At 37.7% G+C, this 20,220-nt stretch overlaps 1 protein-coding gene across 4 annotated transcripts in view; it reads left to right on the forward strand.

The window, feature by feature from the left end:
• Positions 1–16,661, forward strand: part of AP3M2 (adaptor related protein complex 3 subunit mu 2) — a 55,179-nt gene extending 38,518 nt beyond the window's left edge. For all 4 annotated transcript variants that reach the window (XM_081129715.1, XM_081129712.1, XM_081129714.1 and 1 more), the window contains exons 3-9: positions 2,337–2,508; positions 5,673–5,810; positions 10,705–10,790; positions 11,047–11,180; positions 12,499–12,706; positions 12,978–13,122; positions 14,441–16,661. In XM_081129715.1, the coding sequence (XP_080985841.1) occupies positions 2,337–2,508; positions 5,673–5,810; positions 10,705–10,790; positions 11,047–11,180; positions 12,499–12,706; positions 12,978–13,122; positions 14,441–14,541 (984 nt within the window). In that variant the 3' untranslated portion in view covers positions 14,542–16,661. The remainder of the gene's footprint in view (positions 1–2,336; positions 2,509–5,672; positions 5,811–10,704; positions 10,791–11,046; positions 11,181–12,498; positions 12,707–12,977; positions 13,123–14,440) is intronic.
• Positions 16,662–20,220: the final 3,559 nt, after the last annotated feature.

Here is a 20,220-nt window from a genome sequence, read left to right on the forward strand (position 1 = left end):
TTCATTTGCACTTATATCTAGATCACATGTCTGAAACAGCTTTCATTCCAATAGAATTATATTTTATAATTTTTCCCACAGACACTTTCTGGTAGTATTTATTCTGGAATTCCAGCTCTCATGTGGCATACTAGTTCTTTCACACAGTGAAAGCCTGAGAGTCATAAACCCTAGTATGTGGAGAAACTATAAGAACCCAGTTGCTCTGACCTTCAGCCACTCTAACTGGGCCCTGTTATGATTTCCACATATGATACTTTACCCCATTCTAAGACATACAGCCTCACTGATGAAACTTGACAACAGCTTCATATTGCCATAAAGATAGTACCTAACTAATCATAAGACAGGAAGTGAGAAAAGTTGTTTAGTTGAAACCACAGAGGAATTTGAGAAAACAGTAAAGTGGCTAGTTTGGAAGTTTGGGACTTCATAGCTTATAATTTTTGAAGCTTTTGTTAAAAGTGAATGGATACATGCCATAGCCCATTTGCTCAGTGGTTAAAGCGTTGGGCTGTGGACTGAAGGGTTGTGGGTTCAGTTTTGGCCAAGGGCACGTACCTTGGTTGCAGGCTCGCAGTCCCCAGTCAGGGCGCATGCGGGAGGCAACCAATCGATGTGTCTCTCTCACATCAGTGTCTTTCTCCCCCTTCCACTGTCTCTGAAAAGCAATGGAAAGAATATCCTCGGGTGAGGATTAAAAAAAAAAAAGTAAATGGATACATCCTGATTTTGGTGTCTTATCTGATGTACGTTCTCTCTCTGGCTGTATTATATTTCTAGGTCTAGACTATAATGGAAGAATTTCAGCTATAGAATTGCAAGCATTTTTGCTATAGCATTTTGTCATAAGTCTCCTTATAAATGCCAACTGAGTTCACAATCTGCCTTATTTATAAAATCTAGTGAGGTGTTTTATTTATTTTTGAAATAAAATCAGTCTTGGGAAGTAAATGTGTAACTTTTTCCCCCTAAATCCTCATTTTTTAAGAAAAAATATTTTTTGTTTTAGAAACACATTCCTAAGTGATATTGGACATTGGAATAGCTTTTATAATTAACATTATCTGATGTAATTTAAATCACATCTGGAGTCTGCGATCAATTTCAGATATCATAATTTGAAGAGAATATTGGAAAACCAGAGCATATTCAAAGAAATGACAAGATGGTGAAACAATCTAGAAACCATACCATAGCATGAACAGTGGAAAGATCAAACAGGGAGTTTGGCCCTGAGCAAAAATACTAAAGTGAAATCCTGTAGTTGTCTTCAAATAACTGTGGGGCTGTTCTATAAATTTGCGCTATAATGGAGATCTAGGAAGCAAATTTTAGTTTAGCAAAAGCGCTTTCTAATAATTAGAGCTGTCCATGAATAGAGCGGGCTTTCTCAAAAAGGGGTCAGTTCTCTTTCCTTGGATGAATTCAAGGAGGGCTGTATGACCATCTCAGAGGTCCAGTAAAAGACATGACTGACATTGCTAGAAGGGTACACCAAATGACCACAGATATTTCTTTCTAAATCATTTCATCATCATGCTTTGCATTTTTACATAGTGCTTTATAGTTTACAAAGCACTTTCACATATATTATCACTTAATCATGCTTAGTTCCTGATTATACTATTAAAGAAATCAAGACCCAAATTAGTTAGCATGACAATCTAGTAATCTAGTAAGTGACAAGATTGTAAATCCTTGTCTTCTGATTTGGAATCCAGTGCTTTTTCCACAACCCAGATAATTTAGCATCTAAGTTTAGCCTTTGTTGATAAAAGGACAAAGCATTTTTAGAATCCTAGCATCTTAGAGTAGGAATGATCCGAAGTGATTTTCTGGTCTTCTAGCTCATCTTTATATTTTTATTTTATTTTATTTTATTTTATTTTAATTTAATTTAATTTTATTTTCCCTCTAAATTCTTATTAAGGGATAGCAGCACACTAAGAGTTAAAAAGATTTTCAGGCCCAATCTATGTCATATTAAGAATTATCATAGCTGTTTCAAATTCTTGTTCATAAGCACATACAATAGTCTAGATTCGGTTTTGTATTCTACATATTTTATCTAGTTGAAGAAGCTAATCCCTAGAGGTTAAATGACTTACTCTAGTTTATAAAAGAAGTTAGTAATGACACTAGTACTGCAAGTCAGCCCAGCGTTCTTTTTACCTAAGAGAACTATGGTTGTACTTCATTCCCTCATTATAGAAGAATATCCCACACACTGAGTAAACACATATGGACAGGACTAGATCCTTATTCTCTAGTAACTTTCTTTCACTTATTACAGTCTCTGAGTGATAAATATATATATATTGTATTTTCATCAGGATTATTTTGGAGTCTGTTCAGAGCCAGTGATCAAAGACAATGTGGTTGTGGTTTATGAGGTATTGGAAGAGATGCTTGATAACGGGTTTCCATTAGCTACCGAGTCAAACATCCTCAAAGAACTGATAAAGCCTCCCACTATCCTTCGAACGGTTGTCAACACCATAACAGGTATGGAGAAAGGGGGAACCCACAGAAAGCTGCTGCCATCGTGGGTGTGGCTTAGTCTGGTGTGTGCATTGTTTTGAGTGCTTATCTTTGGTGATCTCAAATGTCCAGGTGCTTTAATTTTGCTCTTTAGAGTCTTTGAGTATGAACTGAAATAGATTTTAATTATGCTAATTTCAATGACAGAATGAAGTGTTCTCCTTTAAAAAATTTTTTTCTGAATACAGAAGAAATACATGGTTATTGTAGAAACATTGGAAATACAGAAAAGCACAAAGAATGTGAAATTCTTAATCCCATCACACTTTTAACATATATTTTTTGTCTTTTCTGGACAGATGGATTATGGATGGATAGATAGAACATTTTTAAACAACTCTTGTATATATTTTAAAACTTGCCTTTTATCAATATTTTGTGAACGCTATCCTATTATGATAACTATTCTTTTACATCATTATTATTATGATTATTATTATTAATTTAAAAAAGCTTTGGACATTTGATAATTTAGTGGTATATTGTTATTCAGACACTCACTTTTTATTTAACTGTTTATTGACTGTTTTTCCCCCTATTGTGAAATACTTTTTTGTCTTCTGCCTATTTTTTGTTGTTGAAATGTTTTTTCTTTTTTTATTCTAATTTAAAGTAATTCCTTTCATTTAAGGATATTAAACTACCATATATTTTGGAAATATACATGATGGTTTGTGGGAATTCTTTACATATTTTGAATATTCTGTTACTGATATTTTCTCATAATCTGTCTTGTCATTTGACATTATACAAGGTATTGTTTACTTAGCAACATGAAAAAATTTTTTACTTAGTAAAATTAATCATTCTTCATTAATTTTGCATTTTGGGTCTTGCTAAATATATAAACAGGGTTTATATGGAATTTGACAAACTGATTGAAAATACATTTTAACAGGAATAAATATGCACAAATAACCAGGACAATTTTGAAAAAGGGGTTGGAAGGATTTTCCCTGTCAAATATCAAGATCTATTAATTTCATATGGTACAAGAGACAAAAAATTAGAGAACAGATATGAGTTATAAAAACCAAGAAAGAGATAAAAACTAAGACATTTTTTAAAGTAAATATATATGTATATATATTTAATATATATCTTTATTGATTTTAGAGAGGGAGAGGGAGAGAGAGAGAGATAGAAATATCAGTGATGAGAGAGACATTGATTTGCTGCCTCCTGCACGCTCCCCACTGGACATCGAGCCTGCAACCCAGGCATGTGCCCTGACTGGGAATCAAACCTCTATCTCCTGGATCATAGGTCGATGCTCAACCGCTGAGCCATGCCTGCCCGGCGAAAATAACTTTTTTTTTTTTTTAAAAAAAGAACAAGAGAGAAAGTGTCCTATCAGATACAAGATACATCATGAAGTTTTGGTAATTTAAAAAATACATTATTGGCCCAGTAATAGGCAAATAGATGATTGGGATACAATAGAAAGTCTAGAAACAGACCATTGTATTTATAGAAATTTGGTATAGATAGATGTGGTCATATATCAAAACAGTGGGTTAGGGTCCAGTTTTTAAATATATTGCATTGGGACAGTCAGCATTGATACAGAAAAAAATGAAGCCCCCCCTCCTTATTCTGATATGAAATAAGTTCCAGCTAGATTACAGTTAAACACAACAAACTTTATAACTGTTAGAAGAAAACATAGGAGAATGTCTTTTTGATCTTGGAGAAGGGAAAGTTTTTTTAAGAGTATTTTCCTCTAATTCTTTTATGATTTCATTTTTGATTTAATTCTTTAATCTATTTCAAAATTATCTTGGTAATCAATATAAGGTAAAGCTCTATGTTTATTTCTCCAAATTGTCAGTCACTTTTCCTGCCACCATTTATTGAATATCTTTTTCCCCTGTTTTCAAATGATATTTTTATCTTGTACTAAGTCATTATGTATTCTTGTTCTTTTTTATTTTTAGGCTTTCCTGCTTTATTATCATACCGATTTAATTATTATAGCTTGAGGACAGGTTTTAATATATAGTGCATCTTTTTAAGAAAATGAATTTGTTAGGTTTTTCAATATTTTGGGCTTAATTTTAACCTTAAAAAGCTTTATTATTAGTACCTGAGTCATTTATGCATATTATTAAGTTTTTTCTGGAATCTCACTTAAATCTAGAAAAAGGTATCTGAGAACCACTTTTTTTTTTAAACTATGTCTTTATTGATTTCAGAGAGAGGAAGGGAGAGAGGGAGAGATAAAAAAACATCAGTGATGAGCGAGTCATTGATCTGCTGCCTCCTGCATGTCCCCCACCGGGGACCAAGCTTATAACCTGGGCATGTGCCTTGACTGGGACTTCAACCTTGATCTGCTTGATCATAGTTCAATGCTCAACAGCTGAGCCACGCCAGCCAGGCATCTGAGAACCGCTTTTGAAAAGCTGAAATGTTTTGTAAACATGCTGAATATATGTATGTTTAATGTTTCTTTCTTTAGATTAAAAAGATGCAGGTTACAGAAGAAGGAAATAGATTTTGAATTAGTTATAGTATTTCATAATTTTAGTATAGAACCTTTGAATTAAAAAAAATTTTTTTGATGCCCACAGGAGAAAAGTCAAGGAATTGATTTATAACTCTTATAGACAGGGAAAGGTCTAATTTGTATTCTTTTCCTAAGTTTAAATATTAGTATGAGAGAGATTATGTTGATGTGTATATTTTAATACCTAGTATAAATGTACTTAAGAACCTACCTCAAACTAGAATATTGTTTTTACCCATGAAAATTTTATATCTATATGTAGATTACCATCTCTACTGAAAGCCAATACATTATTTAAGCTGCAAGCTATTGTGCAATTTGAGAGACCAAGTTCAAGTTACTTTCAAAACCAAAATATGATATCTGTTTCTCAGGTAACTTTTTTAACCTTTATTCTACTTGAGAAGGCAGACCAGATGGAGACAGGTTTTTAAAGTAAACCAGGTTACCCCTGTAGAAGTTGGGAAAACTCTTGTGTTTTTGCAGGGAGGGTGTTTGAAAAATTCTTTGAATAGTGAGAGCATAGAAACTTCTAGGGAGATGTTCTCCGACTGTTAGATAATTGGTTACATCCAATCATCAAATTGGAATTAAATTACAGTAATATTCATTGTCTCAGGAAGCACCAATGTGGGTGACCAGCTTCCCACTGGGCAACTGTCAGTGGTGCCATGGCGACGGACTGGGGTGAAATACACCAACAATGAGGCCTATTTTGATGTGATTGAAGAGATTGATGCCATCATTGATAAATCAGGTAGGTGCTTTTAATCTGTCCTCCAAACTATGAAAATAGAAGAAGTCTCCTTTTATATAATGCTTGCTATTAGCAGAATTATCCTCCATTCAGAATCATTCATTTTAACTTAGTGCCTACTTTGTGTCAGGCACTATGCTAGGCACTAGGAATGAACGTAAATATGATGCAGATGACATGATTGTATATGTAGAAACCCCTAATGATTTAACAAAGAACTCTTAGAACTAATAAACAAATTCAATAAAGTTGTAGACTAAACAATCAACATACAAAAATCAGTGGCATTTCTATATGCAAACAACACACTACCCTAAAAGGAAATTAAAAAAACAGTCCCATTTATGATAGCAAAAATAATAATAAAATATTTAGGAATAAGGAATAAACTTAACCAAAGAGGTGAAAGATTTGTATACTGAAAATTTTAAAACATTGATGAAAATTAAAGAAGACACAGATAAATGGAAAGACACCTATATTCATGGAGTGGACAAATTAATGTTATTATAATGGCCATAATACCCAAAGCATTCTACAGAGTCAGTTCTATCCCCATCCCAATGACATTCCTTATTGAAATAGAAAAGAAAAAAACCCCACACCAATCCTAAAATTCATATGGAACCAAAAAAGACCCCAAGTAGTCAAAGCAGTCTTGAGCTGGAAGAATCAAGCTGGAAACTTCATACTTCCTGATTTCAAAATATATTACAAAACTACTTTAATTAAAAGAGTATGGATTTGAAATAAAAATAGATATATAGACCCATGAAACAAAATATAGAGCTCAGAAATAAAACTACACATTTATAATCAATAGGAGTACTAAGAATATACAATGGGGAAAGGATAGTTTCTTCATTAAATGTATTGGGGAAACTGAATATCTACATAAAGAACAATAAAATTGAACCTTTACCTCACACAATATACAAAAATCAACTCAAAAAGGATCGAAGACTTAAACATAAGACATGAAATCATAAATCTAGAAAAAAAGATATGGAAAAAGCTTCTTGACACTGGTGTGAGCAATGATTTATTTTAGATATGACACCAAAAGCAAAGGCAACAAATGCAAAAATAGACAAATGGGATTGCATCAAACCAAAAAGCTTCTGCAGAACAAAGAAACGATCAGCAGAGTGAAAAGGCAACCTATAAATGAGAGAAAGTACTTGTAAACCATGTATCTGATGAGGGATTAATATCCCAAAAATATAAGGAATTCATACAACTCAACAGCAAAACAAAACAAAAACCAAATAACCTGATTAAAAAGTGGACGTAGTACATGACTAGACATTTTTCAAAAGAAGACATAAAAATGGTCAGCAGGTATATGAAAAGGTACTCAACAATTACTAATCATCAGGGAAATGCAGATCAAAATATGAGATATTGTCTCATACCAGTTAGAATGGCCATTATAAAAAAACAAAAGATAAGTGTTGACAATGATGTGGAGAAAAGGGAACCCTTGTACAATGTTATTGGTAATGTAAATTGGCACAGCCATTATGGAAAACAATATGGAGGTTCCTCAAAATATTAAAAATAGAACTACCTTATGACCCACCATCCCACTTCTGGTTATATCCAAAGGAAATAAATATCTTGAAGAGATATCTGCATTTCCATGTCCAATGCAGTATTATTCACAGTAGCTAAGATACAGAAACAAACTAAGTGTCTTTTGACGGATGAATGGGGTAGCAAAATGTGAGATATGTACACACATAATGGAATATTACTCAGCCATAAAAAAGAAGGAAATCCTGCCATTTTCAACGTGGATGGACTGGAAGGACATTACACTAAGTGAGATAAGCCAGATACAGGAAGACAAATATTGCATGATCTCACTTATAGGAGCAGAGAGTAGAATGGTGGTTTCCATGGGTTAGGAGGAGGGGGAAGTGAGGAGATGTTGGTCAAAGGGTACAAAGTTCCAGTTATGCAAAATGAGTAAGTTCTGGAGATTTAATGTACAGCTCAGTGACTACAGCTGCATTGTGAAAGGACTCTCCCATCTAGTTAAATTAACACATCCTCACCTCACATATATATTACATACCTGAAATTTAGAGAGGGTAGATCTTAAGGGCTCTCGCTGCATGCGACCGTGTGCACGTGCGCGCACACACACAAAGAAAAAATAACTGTGAGGTGATGGATGTGCTAAGTAGCTTGATTTTGGTGATGATTTTACAATGTATATGTATATCAAAACATCAAGTTGTACACCTTAAATATATAAAATTTTTACTGGTTAATTATACACATAGAGCTAAAAACAAAAATATGATGCAGACTTATGCTTGTCTCACTTTTATTAGTTTTATTTATCTTATTTTGAATAAAAAGGAAGTAACAAACTAATCTTTTGTTGATTAATTTCCTTTTGAAAATATTTAACTCGCAATTTTCAGGGCAGAACTAAAGCTGTAATTACTAAAATTCAGGAAGCTGCCTTTTCTCTCTATTCTGAATTAGGTTAATATGAGTAGAAGTCCAAGAGTTTGGAAATTTGTAGAAAGTTCTGTTATATCAGTGAACTCATTCATTCAACAAATGCTTATTGCAAACCTGTTGTGTTATATAACAATGCGGGATAGTGGGCATTTAATGATGAATTAGATACAGTCTAGGAGTTTTCCAACTAGATATAGCCCCTTCCCCCCTTGAGAATCTTTGCTGACAATAATGCAATAATAGTCACAGTGATACAGTGGGAGGTGTTACTAATGTGAGGGTGTTATGCATGAGAAATATGGAGAAAAGAAAAGGCTGAGGACCCCTGGATATAAGTAAGGGAAAAAGAAAATCTCTTTACTGCAAATGAAAGACACCTAATACATATTAGAAGATGAGAGAGAAACTCTCGTAGAGAAAAGTAAACCCAGTAATTAAGTCATTGAATACCTATAATATCCCCATTCCAAACAATATAGGAAAACAACAATTATCTGTTAATAATGAAGATAGGTGTGTCATTCACAGGGACAATTGGCTATTATGTGTCACTCAGCATAACTGTAGGGGTCCCCATTTTTCCCATGACGAGCCTTCAGAGGTTCAGGTTAGTAAATGTGGGTGGCAGCTGGCTTTTGGTTCAGTGATGGTTTTCCGCATTTTTTGACTAATTATTTCTAAGTTCTGCAGCAAAATCTTTCCGAAACCTTAATTCTGAATTGTGTTCCATATACAAAGTTCTGGACCTCTTTATGAGCCTCCTTTGTTGTAGATGATGATGATGATGATGTTATTTTGTTGTTGACTGTGATGAGGTTATACAATTAAAGGAGACAAAAGGGGTTACAAAGAGAGAGAAAGGAAGACATAGTGTATGGCTGCAGAAGCTTGCTTAAGTCTAGTGAGGGAGAGAGAAAGGTCAAAATGTGGATAGCCTTGGCTGGTGTGGCTCGGTTGGACATCATCCTTTGCACCAGGAGGTTGCCGGTTCGCTTCTTGGTGAAGGGCACATGCCTGGGTTGTGGGTTTGATTCCCATTAGGGGGCATGCAGGTGGCAGTCGATTGATGTTCAGCTCTCACATCAGCATTCCCCTCTCTCCCCTCTCCCTTCCTTTCTCTCTAAAAATCAATAAACTGTTCTTTACTTAAAATTTTATCTTTATTGTTGTAAGTATTACAGATGTCTCCCCTCTTCCCCCAATGACCCCCTCTACCCTACTCCTGTCTCCTCCCCAGGCTTTCCCCACACTATTGTCTATGTCCATGGGTTATGCATATAAGTTCTTTGGTTAATCTCTTTTAATCTTTTCTCCAGCCCCCCTCACCCCTTTCCCTCTAATATACATCAGTCTGTTGCATGCTTCAATGTCTCTGGATCTTTTTTGCTCGTCAGTTTATCTTGTTCATTAGATTCCACGTATGAGTAAGGTCATGTGATACTTGTCTTTCCCTGACTGGCTTATTTCACTTAGCATAATACTCTCCAGGTCCCTCCATTCTCTCCAAAGGGTAAGAGATCCTTCTTTTTTACAGCTGCATAGTATTCCATTGTGTAAATGTTCCACAGTTTTTTTATCCACTCCTCTACTGATGGGCACTTGGGCTGTGCAGCCCTATGTTCATAGCAGTGTTACTTACAATAGCTAAGATCTGGAAACAGGAGGGGCAGGTCCAGAAACGAAGATAATGAATTCACTTTGACATGTAGAGTTTGAAGTGCCTCTATGACATCCAAATGGAGCTGTCCAATTGACTGAACTGGAAAAAAGATTAGAAAATAGTTGGCCATCAGTGAAAATTGAAGCCTGGGGTGGTAGGTTAAGTAACCCAAGGGAGAGTGTTGCGTGAAAGAGAAGTTTAGAAGCATAGACATTTAAAGGATGTGAAAAAAGGAAATCTGCAGAGGGCACTGAGGAAGAGGAGCTAGGAAAGTGGAAAACTAGGAGAGGGGAGGATTTTGAAAAGGAAGAAGGGGCCAACAATGACAAATGCTACAGAGATACCCTGTAGGATGAAGACCAAAAGTACCCATTAAATATAGCAGCACAGCTCATTGGTGGCCTTAGGGAGAGCAATTTCTGATAGGAAATTTTCTAAACCATTGGTTAAGATAATGATATTCTGTTTGATTCTGGTACTAAAGTGAAAACTCCTGTAGGCTAATTATCTCATTAATTTTTTTATCCCCATTACTTCATCTAAGTATCTCATACTTGATATGCAGTTGATAAATGTTTGGAAGGATGGACAGTGTTAGGTAGATGAATTGGATGGGTGGACAGAAGGAAAGAAGAAAGAATGAGGGAAGGACAGAGGAAGGAAGAGATGGAAGGAGGGAGGGTAGAAGGAAATAAGTTGGGAAGAACAGAGAAGACAGCCATAATCTCTTACCTTTTTGTCTTGTTCCTGTCTCAGGTTCCACAATTACTGCTGAGATCCAGGGAGTGATTGATGCTTGTGTCAAACTGACTGGAATGCCAGACCTTACACTTTCCTTCATGGTAAAAGCCTGAACCATAGGTTTAGTTCTTGGGAGGGGAAATGAAATGCTTTTGGAAAGACAGACTGGTGAGAATGAAATGTAACAAAAAGATATAATTATAGCCACTCAGCTTGTGTCAAGCTTGCATTTTCTATAAGTAACTACAGAATTTGTGTGTGTGTGCATAGTTAATAAAAACAGCATCTAAATTACTCCTGAAAGAAATATGGGTGTTTAATTCCTACCTATTGTTTTTCCTTGCCTGGTAACTATAGAACCCCAGGTTGCTGGATGATGTCAGCTTCCATCCTTGTGTTCGTTTCAAGCGCTGGGAATCTGAGCGTATCCTTTCCTTTATCCCTCCTGATGGAAACTTTCGCCTGCTCTCTTACCATGTCAGTGCCCAGAAGTAAGCAGCCTTATAATTAAGAATGGAATATCTGTGTGTGTGTGTGTGTGTGTGTGTGTGTGTGTGTAAACCACAGCTATAGTGATTAAGAACTCTGGCTCAGGAGTTACCTGGGTTCAAATTTCAGCTTCTATACTTACTAATTGGGTAAACTCAGGTGAGTTGCTTAACTTTTCTATGTCTGTTTTCTTCAAGTTGAAAATAATAAAAGTACCTTGTTATGAGTATTAATAAGAGAATCTAAATAGTGCTTATCACAAAGTAAGTGCTCAAGTTTGCTGCTGTTATTTTTGTTGTGATTATTATATGTCTAAACAAGAACATTTTTCCCCTCAAATTGGAATCTGAGTACACCTGTATTCAATCAATTCCCCCCAACTCAAAAGAATCATTGAATTATACAATGAAAATCACAAAATGCAGTGGTTTTTGTTCTTGAACATTCTCTGATATGAGTCTAACAGTTTATGGAGCCCTTAGTAGAAGATGTATAGTAGAAGGTATGCGGACTGAAGAGAGCCACAAGACCTCAGAGCCACCAATACCTTTCTGTGTGATTTGGAATAAATAATTTATAAAAATATCTGAGTGCTTGAGAGCAAAAGCTCTGGAATCAGACTGCCTAGACTTAAGCTTCACCTTCTGTATTTATGGTATTTGACCTTGGGCAGGTTACTTAACTCCAAGGTTAAGCATATCAGTATTCATCTATAAAGCCAGGACAGTAGCAGCGCCTACTTCATCCTGATTGGGAGGGTTAAATGCAGTAACAGAGATGAAGCTTTTAGCACAGTGACCAGCACTCAGGAAGTGCTTAATAGATACTAAGAACTGGTATTCTTCTGTGACTTCTCTATTTTCTCTTCTGTCAAATCATGACAACCTACCCTGCTTCATAGGGTTTTTGTAAGGATCAGGCAAGGTCTAGTAAAAGCTCAAGAAATTATAAAATGTCCATGATGTATGAATATCATTCTCCCAAGTACAAATAATTATCAGTCACATGTCACAAAATTAAACAAATATGGTGACTCCTAATTTTTGTTCATGCCTTTCTCATAGCAGTAGGCCTAGTATACTCTTTGATTTTGTGATATTATTCATAGAGTTATTAGTAGAGTTAGTTTAATTACTATACAGCATCTTAGCTTTACAAAAAGAAAAAAAAAAATCAAAGATTACTAGAGCTTTTTCCTGGGCTTAATTTTAAGATAAGGAGTAAGGAAGTGTAGGTAAGGGCGGAAAAGCTTAGGAGAAGGAAATGTTGCCATTTTTCCAGTACATTAATGAAATGGGCTTTTGTGTGTCTCTTTTCCAGCCTGGTGGCAATTCCAGTGTATGTCAAACATAACATCAGTTTCCGGGAGAGTAGTTCACTTGGACGCTTTGAAATAACAGTGGGACCTAAGCAGACTATGGGGAAGACCGTGGAGGGAGTGATTGTCACCAGCCAGATGCCCAAAGGGGTCCTGAATATGAGCCTCACTCCATCTCAGGGAACACACACATTTGACCCAGTTACCAAGGTAGGAGGAGAAGCAGGAGGTTTTGAATCGCTGGTGTTAAATAGCAGTAACTCCGAGGGAGCTCTCCACAGACTGTATACCTCGTCCAAAGGGGCGATTAGTCACAGGGACATTGTTTTCTCCTTGAGATGGTTTATGGTAACAAATAGTGTTCTCTGTTGAGAAAACAGCCTAGAGGCAGGTTATAATATTGTGAACAGATGCCCTGAGGTTAGAGCTCAACAACCTCACATGAACGGTTTCACTGTAACTTTTTTCTTTTTCTTTGAAGATGCTGTCTTGGGATGTAGGAAAAATAAATCCCCAGAAACTACCAAGTTTGAAGGGGACCATGAGTCTTCAGGCTGGAACTTCCAAGCCAGACGAAAACCCCACAATTAACTTACAGTTTAAGATCCAACAGCTGGCCATTTCTGGTAAGTGCCCCACAGCCTAGCTGGCTTTGAAGAGAAAGAAATGGCACAGACATCACAAAGCCTTCCCTTGGCTCCCTGTTTATCGAGTTTGGCTTCATTACCTGATATGTGATCTTTAGTAAAATCTTTTCTAGCACATTTCTGGGAAAAGTTTATAATCCTTGTTTTGAAGTTGGCCCAAGTGACCTGAATAAAAGTGTCTAGACACAGATGAGAAAGAAAGAATATTGGTAGGCAGCGGTGTTCTGGCAGTTGTTGAGTTATCCTAGGGTTGTCAATTTGAGGTTTCCTGGGTCTTCAGTGTGGGAATGCTTCTGTATTCTCAGCTTATAACCAAAAATAATAATTTCCCCTCCTTTTCCCCAATTTCAGAAGACTTTCACATTTGCTTTTTTTAAAATCCTCACCTGAGGATATACTTATTGATTTTAGAGAGAGGAAGGGAGAGAGAGAAGGGGAGAGATACCGATGTGAGACAGAATGTCTATTGGTTCCCTTCTATATGTGACCTAACTGGGGATCGAACCCTCAACCTAGGTATGTGCCCAGACTGAGAATTGAACCCACAACCTTTCAGTATATGGGATGATACCCCAACCAACTGATCCACACTGGTCAGGGCCACACTTGCTTTTGGTATCAGTTAGGACCCTCGGGCCTACCCAAGTTGGTTTACTATCGTCTACACCTACCTTAGGATGATAGTAATAATATTAGTTAACACTGACTAGGCATTTACTGTGTGCTAGGCACTGTATTAAGCTCTTTTCATCTATTATTTAATCTGTTGAACAATTCTGTAAGATGAGAGGAGATGGTTTTAACTTTATATGAAGTTCCTGTTTTTCTTTACCAATAGGCCTTGTCTAATTTAAGTGATTAGAATTCACTTAAATTATAAACTCTTTCATCTTAAAACACTTAATAAACTTTAAAGTTTTTATATAGTATAACATTTTTTTCTTAGTATAGTGAGAATACTTAGGAAGCATTCATTTATTAATTCATTTTCTACTCATGCATTTGATGATAATTTATTTCATTATTAATTCGTGTATTCAGTACAATAACTAGAGAAAAACATACAGTGCTCTTATTTTTCCTTTCCCCTCATTTCAGTCTGCGTATAACTTTCTGCCCTTTCCACTTCAGGAACAGGTCTTCTAATATTTTTTTGGTTCATTCTACTACTGTTTTTTTGGTTCATTGCTACTATTATCTCTATCCCACTGGTCTCTTTGAATTGAAATTAATTTAAACAGTTATGCTACTGATTTCTTTTGAATCATGCTTATGTCATATTCTTCCTTCCTTCCAGGACTCAAAGTGAACCGTCTGGATATGTATGGAGAGAAGTACAAACCCTTTAAGGGCATAAAATACATGACCAAAGCTGGAAAGTTCCAAGTTCGAACCTGAAGGGAGAGTTTTGCAAAGGGAACAGTCACCAACACTTTTCTTTTCTTACTTGTCTAAAAGTAAAAAAATACCAGCCTGTATCCTAGGTCAGCCCCCTTCTGGACCCAGCCGCTCCCTTTTTTCCTTAGCCTTCAGTGCCATGGAACTAATCAGGGGAGAAAAGGGCCACCAGGGTGGATGGTTTAGAACTGAAACAAGTCAGCACCAACTCAGTTCTTAAGGAAGAGCTGGGCGATGGAGGCTAGAGGTACTTGATGCCACATTTAACTATTTTTAACATGGTTACCATAGGAAAACACTAGCATTTATTACTTGTTTGGCTTTAATTATCTAAAGCCAATGAAAGACTTCTTTGTTACTGTTTTTTAAGGTGGAGAGAGGAGAAGAAAAAGGAAGGAAGGAAGGAAGGAAGGATATAAAAGAAAGGAGAAGAGAAAGAAAGACAGGAAGAAAAGAAACCTTGGGAAAAAATGAGCATTAGTGAAGCAAAGGCTAGTTAAGGATCTGACCTGTGAGGGGGAAGAAAGTAGAAAGAGTACTAAAGTATGAGGACACTAAAGTGAAAGTGGCAAGAAAGCAAGTCCCACATGAAGGAGAGTTAGAAAGAATAGAGTTGAGAGCATTTCTTTCTGATCCCTCTACTTTCATATATTTTAAAAAAATTTGTACTTGACTGGCATCTTCTTAAATTCGAGTCCACTGTTGATATGGAAAACCCCAGTAGAATCAGATTTTCCCTTAAAGACCATGACTGTATCCGACCAGTTTTCAGACAGCTGCTGCTTGCTTTTAGTACTTGATCTGTCATCTTTAGTGAGGAGGTGACTTGTCCTTTTCCTGATGGTGGTTGCTAGAAATGCCCCGTTCCCCTAACCCAAAACACTTCACAGAACTCACCAGCGTTTTCCTGTTACCTGTGGAGAGTTTCAGAAAAGCCAGTCCAGGGCAGCTGTGTTCTGTACGCAGTATTGGAGCGTAGGTGGCCAGCTCGGTCCTCATGAAGGTGGACCACAGCTGTAACCTAGTGATTCCTTATTTCATGTGTCGGTGCCGGACTAGGCTTGGAGTCTAAGCTGTCCTGTCGGAAACATTTCCATCTGTAACCCTGCGTAAAAAGAATGCTTATCACTGGGGGGTGGCTCATCCTTGAAGCAGCTCAGTAAAGTGATTTCCTCGGTCTACTGTTTTGTTTTCTATAATACATTTATGAACAGTAGCTCTCCACCGGTCCATTTTTCTTTTAAGGTCTCCCCTCCAAAAGTCCCCCAAATCTTTGAATAAAACTAATGTTGTGGGAAGATGGGCCATGTTGATCATGTCTAAACCACTTTCAGAAACATGGCAACTGAAGGATTGCCGCACGCTTTCCCAATGGGTAATTTTTACTCTAGTTTAATGTGTTTATTACCCATTTAAATATTTATGTGAAAGGCAGGTTTTTAAAAACCATAGCTTCAGCAGTGATATTGTGCGCTGCTTCATGCATGGAGACAAATGAAGACCCATACTCTCCAAGCCCTACAATCTTTCTCCAAAGCCCCATTTCCAAAATATACTTAAGTGATTCTTTTTCTAGTTTTAACTTCCTACCTGCTGGACTTGTTTTGCTGCAGTGATGTTGCTTTGTGGTTTTTCTCTGGGATAAATTGTGCACTATACAATGTGTTTCAGGTTCCATCACTCTAGAATTTGTCAAGAATTACTATGTCCCATATATACACACCTACCATGGTGGGCGAGACATCCATGCCCGTGGATTGTAGAATCCTTAGAATTACTTCTCCTCAGGGCTCTGGAGGATTTTAAAGTTTCATGAAAAACAGTCATGGCTCCTGAATATTTTTAGTTTTGTAAGTCCAGCTGTTTTATTTCCTCCAGGGCAGCTCATCTAATCTCAAGTGGGGAAGTTAAGGGGAAATAAAGTATCTAGGGTATGGGACCCGCAGCCTTAGCATATGAAGTGACTGTAACACCACCTGTGTGGCAGAGCTGGTGTGCAGTGGAGTGTCAGTGTGTTAGCATAAGTAGTGCAGGGGGTCCTGATTGAGCTGTTCAGTTCCATGTGTTTAACATGTGCAGAAGTATTTTCTCTGTCTTAATAAAGTTGAGTTTTATCAGTTCCTCCGCGTCCTAAGTGTTTTGTTGTTAGGACTGGGTGATGCTATGCCACGTGTGCCTCAGAAGAAGCAGTGAGAAATAATTTGGTAAGATCTCACTGTTGTACTTTTAAACTAACAGACCTAAAGCCATATATGTGGTTTGATTCTCTAGTCACCTCTGGAAGATAGGGGATGTCGGTATTAATGTCATTTTAAAGAAGGTATTTTATTGGTTTTTAGAGAGAGAAGCAGGGAGAGGGAGAGAGAGGGACAAACATCGATGTGAAATGCATCGCTTTCTCCACGCCCCCCACTGTGGATCAAACCTGCAACCCTGGCATGTGCCCTAACCGGGAATCAAACCAGCAGCCTTCTGGTACATGGGACGATGCCCAACTGACTAAGCCACACCAACTCCAGCCTGGGCTTAATGTCATTCTAAGGTTGTGAGAACGAAGATCCAGATCAATCAAATTATTTTTCCCCAGCGTGTAAAAGACAAAACCATTAAAGCTGCTGATGTCTATTCTAGTGCTCTCCCCATTCTCTTGATCTTCTTTGATTAATTCAGACATGAAACAGAGCTTCAAGGTTCCCAGACATTTCATTGTAGGAGAGATTTCTTGGAAGATAAGACATTAGGAGTTTTGGTCAAATGTAAACATTGGTGGTTATCCCATATCTGTAAATCCCTCATGGCCATGAAGAGATTTTTAAGACTTATTTCTGTTGACTTACCACGAGTGTTTAATATCTATTACTATTCCATTCTAGCTATCTGAGTCATTGTTAATATCTCTTCTTTTGGTCCGACTTTTCCTGGCATTGGGGTGTGACCAGGTATATTTTATATTTGTACTTCTCTCTTGCGCCAGTAGGTGGTGACTCAGTGCCAACAATGAGATTAATTTTTTAGAATTTTAAAAGGGGGATTGAATATGAAACTTAAGTTTCAAGGACTGGGGATTGTATGAATCTTTGGCTTTCTAAGTTAACCGTGAAACCAAAAGTTTCTGACACTTTTTGATAACCAGACTTAAGATTGGGGCTCTAGGAGGGTAGCAGTTTCAATGATCTCAGTTCCCCTGGTCTTTACCCATTAAGACTGCACAATTGCCTGAGAATCCTTCTTGTTCTTTGGGTCTGTTAGCAGCTATTTGTTTTATTATCTGGCTGAGGATAGTGAGGGGAATATTATAATACGATTTAACTTCCCTGTATGCTCATTTCCTTCCTCTGACAAGTTCCAGACATTTTATCCTGAATTTTCTAAGCCGCATCGACTAATGATGTGTTGCTTTTTGAGTGTATTTTAGTAAAGTCTGCCCTTGTTGCTCAGTCAGTGGCCTCTCCTGAGCAATTGTTTTCACCCAGTCTGCGGTTTCCAGGACTTCACTCAGAGGGATGCTGGAGCCTTTTAACTTTGCATTTCCATCCCAAGAGGCCTGACTGCTTCAGTTCATCTCATTAACCCGACTATCTGAAGAAAAGTGTCTCACGCAAGGGGGAGGGGATGAAACCAGTTGAATTCCTGCAGGAGAATCAGTAGCTGGGGGTATTGTTTATTGGTGTCCTCTAGCCATGCTTTTCTGAAACGGCTGAAAGGTACATCTATCTAAAAATATGCCACTTGCACAGGGAAACTTGTAAGCAAGCAGTGTAAAGTCAAGAAATCTGTGACTTAAGTTTCCGTGACCTGCATTTATTTAACTGGTCCAGGGACTTCAGCATTTTAGGGAAGTGGAGTTTTTCCCCCTGTATCCAGTTCTTGGGCCTTAGTGTGTTTCTTTCATGAGTTAAAACTACTTTCCTTTTAAGAACCCTTAAACTGAGCAGTCTTACAATTTCTCTAGAGAGAGAACTACAGCTACCTTTTTTTGTCTCCAAGAAACTGTCAGTGTATACGCAGCTGCAAGCATTGTGTCAGCAGATTTACTCTTGGATCTGGCACAGCAGTGATGCCTGCTGGGCAGCATCCAAGTACATGGGTTATATCTCAAGTGGTTAAGAAAGTAGTCTAAGAGAAGCAGAAAGCAGCATTCCTTAAGTAACATAACTTGTGTGGACTGGCCTGGGAGTTAATTCTTTCTGATGAACAGGAAAGCAAAACAGAATGGGGAAAAAAGGACCCAAATACTAGCTTCTAGTCTGAACCAACAACTGGGATGTTGCTATGTTAGTAGGTCATGCTCAGGTTCACCTTATCCATTTTTCCATTATAGTTCTATGGTTGCTGCCCAGGGAGCCTCCTTACCTCCCTCATCTGCTCTCTCCCCAACCACCACTTCCTTAATATTCCTGAGGCATGCTCTGTTCATCACCTCCCTTGAGCAAAGACCTCAGTGGCTCCCTGTTGACTACAAAATTAAGTCTAGACTCACTTTTGCATTCAAAGGCCCCATAATCTAAATTTCAACCTACATTTTAAAAAAAAAAAATTTTTTTTATTGATTTTTTTTTAGAGAGGAAGGGAGAGGGAGAGATAAATATCAATGTAAGAGTGAAGCATTGATTGGCTGCCTCCTGCATGAGCCTGCAACCCAGGTGTATGCCCCTACTGGGAATCGAACCAGCAACCTTCTGTTGCATGGGACAACGCCCAACCAACTGAGCCACGCTGGCCAGGGCCCTACCTACATTATTGACTTCACTTCAAACTGTACAACTCAGTTCCTCCCCATACTCCTGATACCTTTGTAATAATTTGGTTATTATTTAACAGGAAAGGAGTAGAGGGAAATTAGATAATATAGGCATGCCATTTACACAGCTTTGCTAACTTAACACTCTCCAAGTTTGCTCCCCGCAGATCACTGATGCGGGAAGGTGCCTGTTTGTCAGTCACACCTGAGAACAAATTAGTGGCCAGAATAGGCGCGTCTGTTGCAAGGGCATGAAACCTGAATATTTAAACTCCTAGACAAAGGAAGTTCACTCTCTCAGCTCTCTCCCTTGCTGTCAGCGCCTGACTCCTGTTGCAGGGGGTGCGCTCCCCTGTGCCCACATGGCTCACGGCCATGTGGACTCCACACAATGGATTAATAGACTGAATCTGGACTGAATGTACTGGACCTGGCTGCAACATGGAACAGAAGCTTTGGACACCGGCCTTTCTTTTGGTTTTGCTGAACCCCAGATACACCTTTTTTAGGACTGCTTTAAGGGACATGGGTGTTTGGAACCTGAGAAATGTAACTCCACCCTGATAGAGTCTTCTACCACACCTCATTCTCCCATGGGGCCTTCTGAAAGTGCTCATTTCAGTGGCACCCCCAAAACCCCACTAGCAGTGGAGAAATCCCACTCATGTACTCCTCCCATAGCACTTCCACTGCCTTTTTGCTAGATCTATAGTTTCATGCACTGATATTCCTTGCCTCAGGAATGCCTTTCCCACACCTCTCTACCAGTCCTACCTAGTACTATTTGAAAGCCCTACCTAATACTATTTTTTCTTTAAGATTCCCTAATCCCCTCTGCAACTGAATTCCAGTAAAAGTTTCTCTGCCATTTTGTGGTCCATCTCTGTTCTACCTTGTTTCTCGAAATAGCTTATTTGTTCCCTTCTTACTGTCCACAG

The sequence above is a fragment of the Miniopterus schreibersii genome (assembly GCF_964146895.1).
Source record: "Miniopterus schreibersii genome assembly, chromosome: 2".
Taxonomy (NCBI): domain Eukaryota; kingdom Metazoa; phylum Chordata; class Mammalia; order Chiroptera; family Miniopteridae; genus Miniopterus; species Miniopterus schreibersii.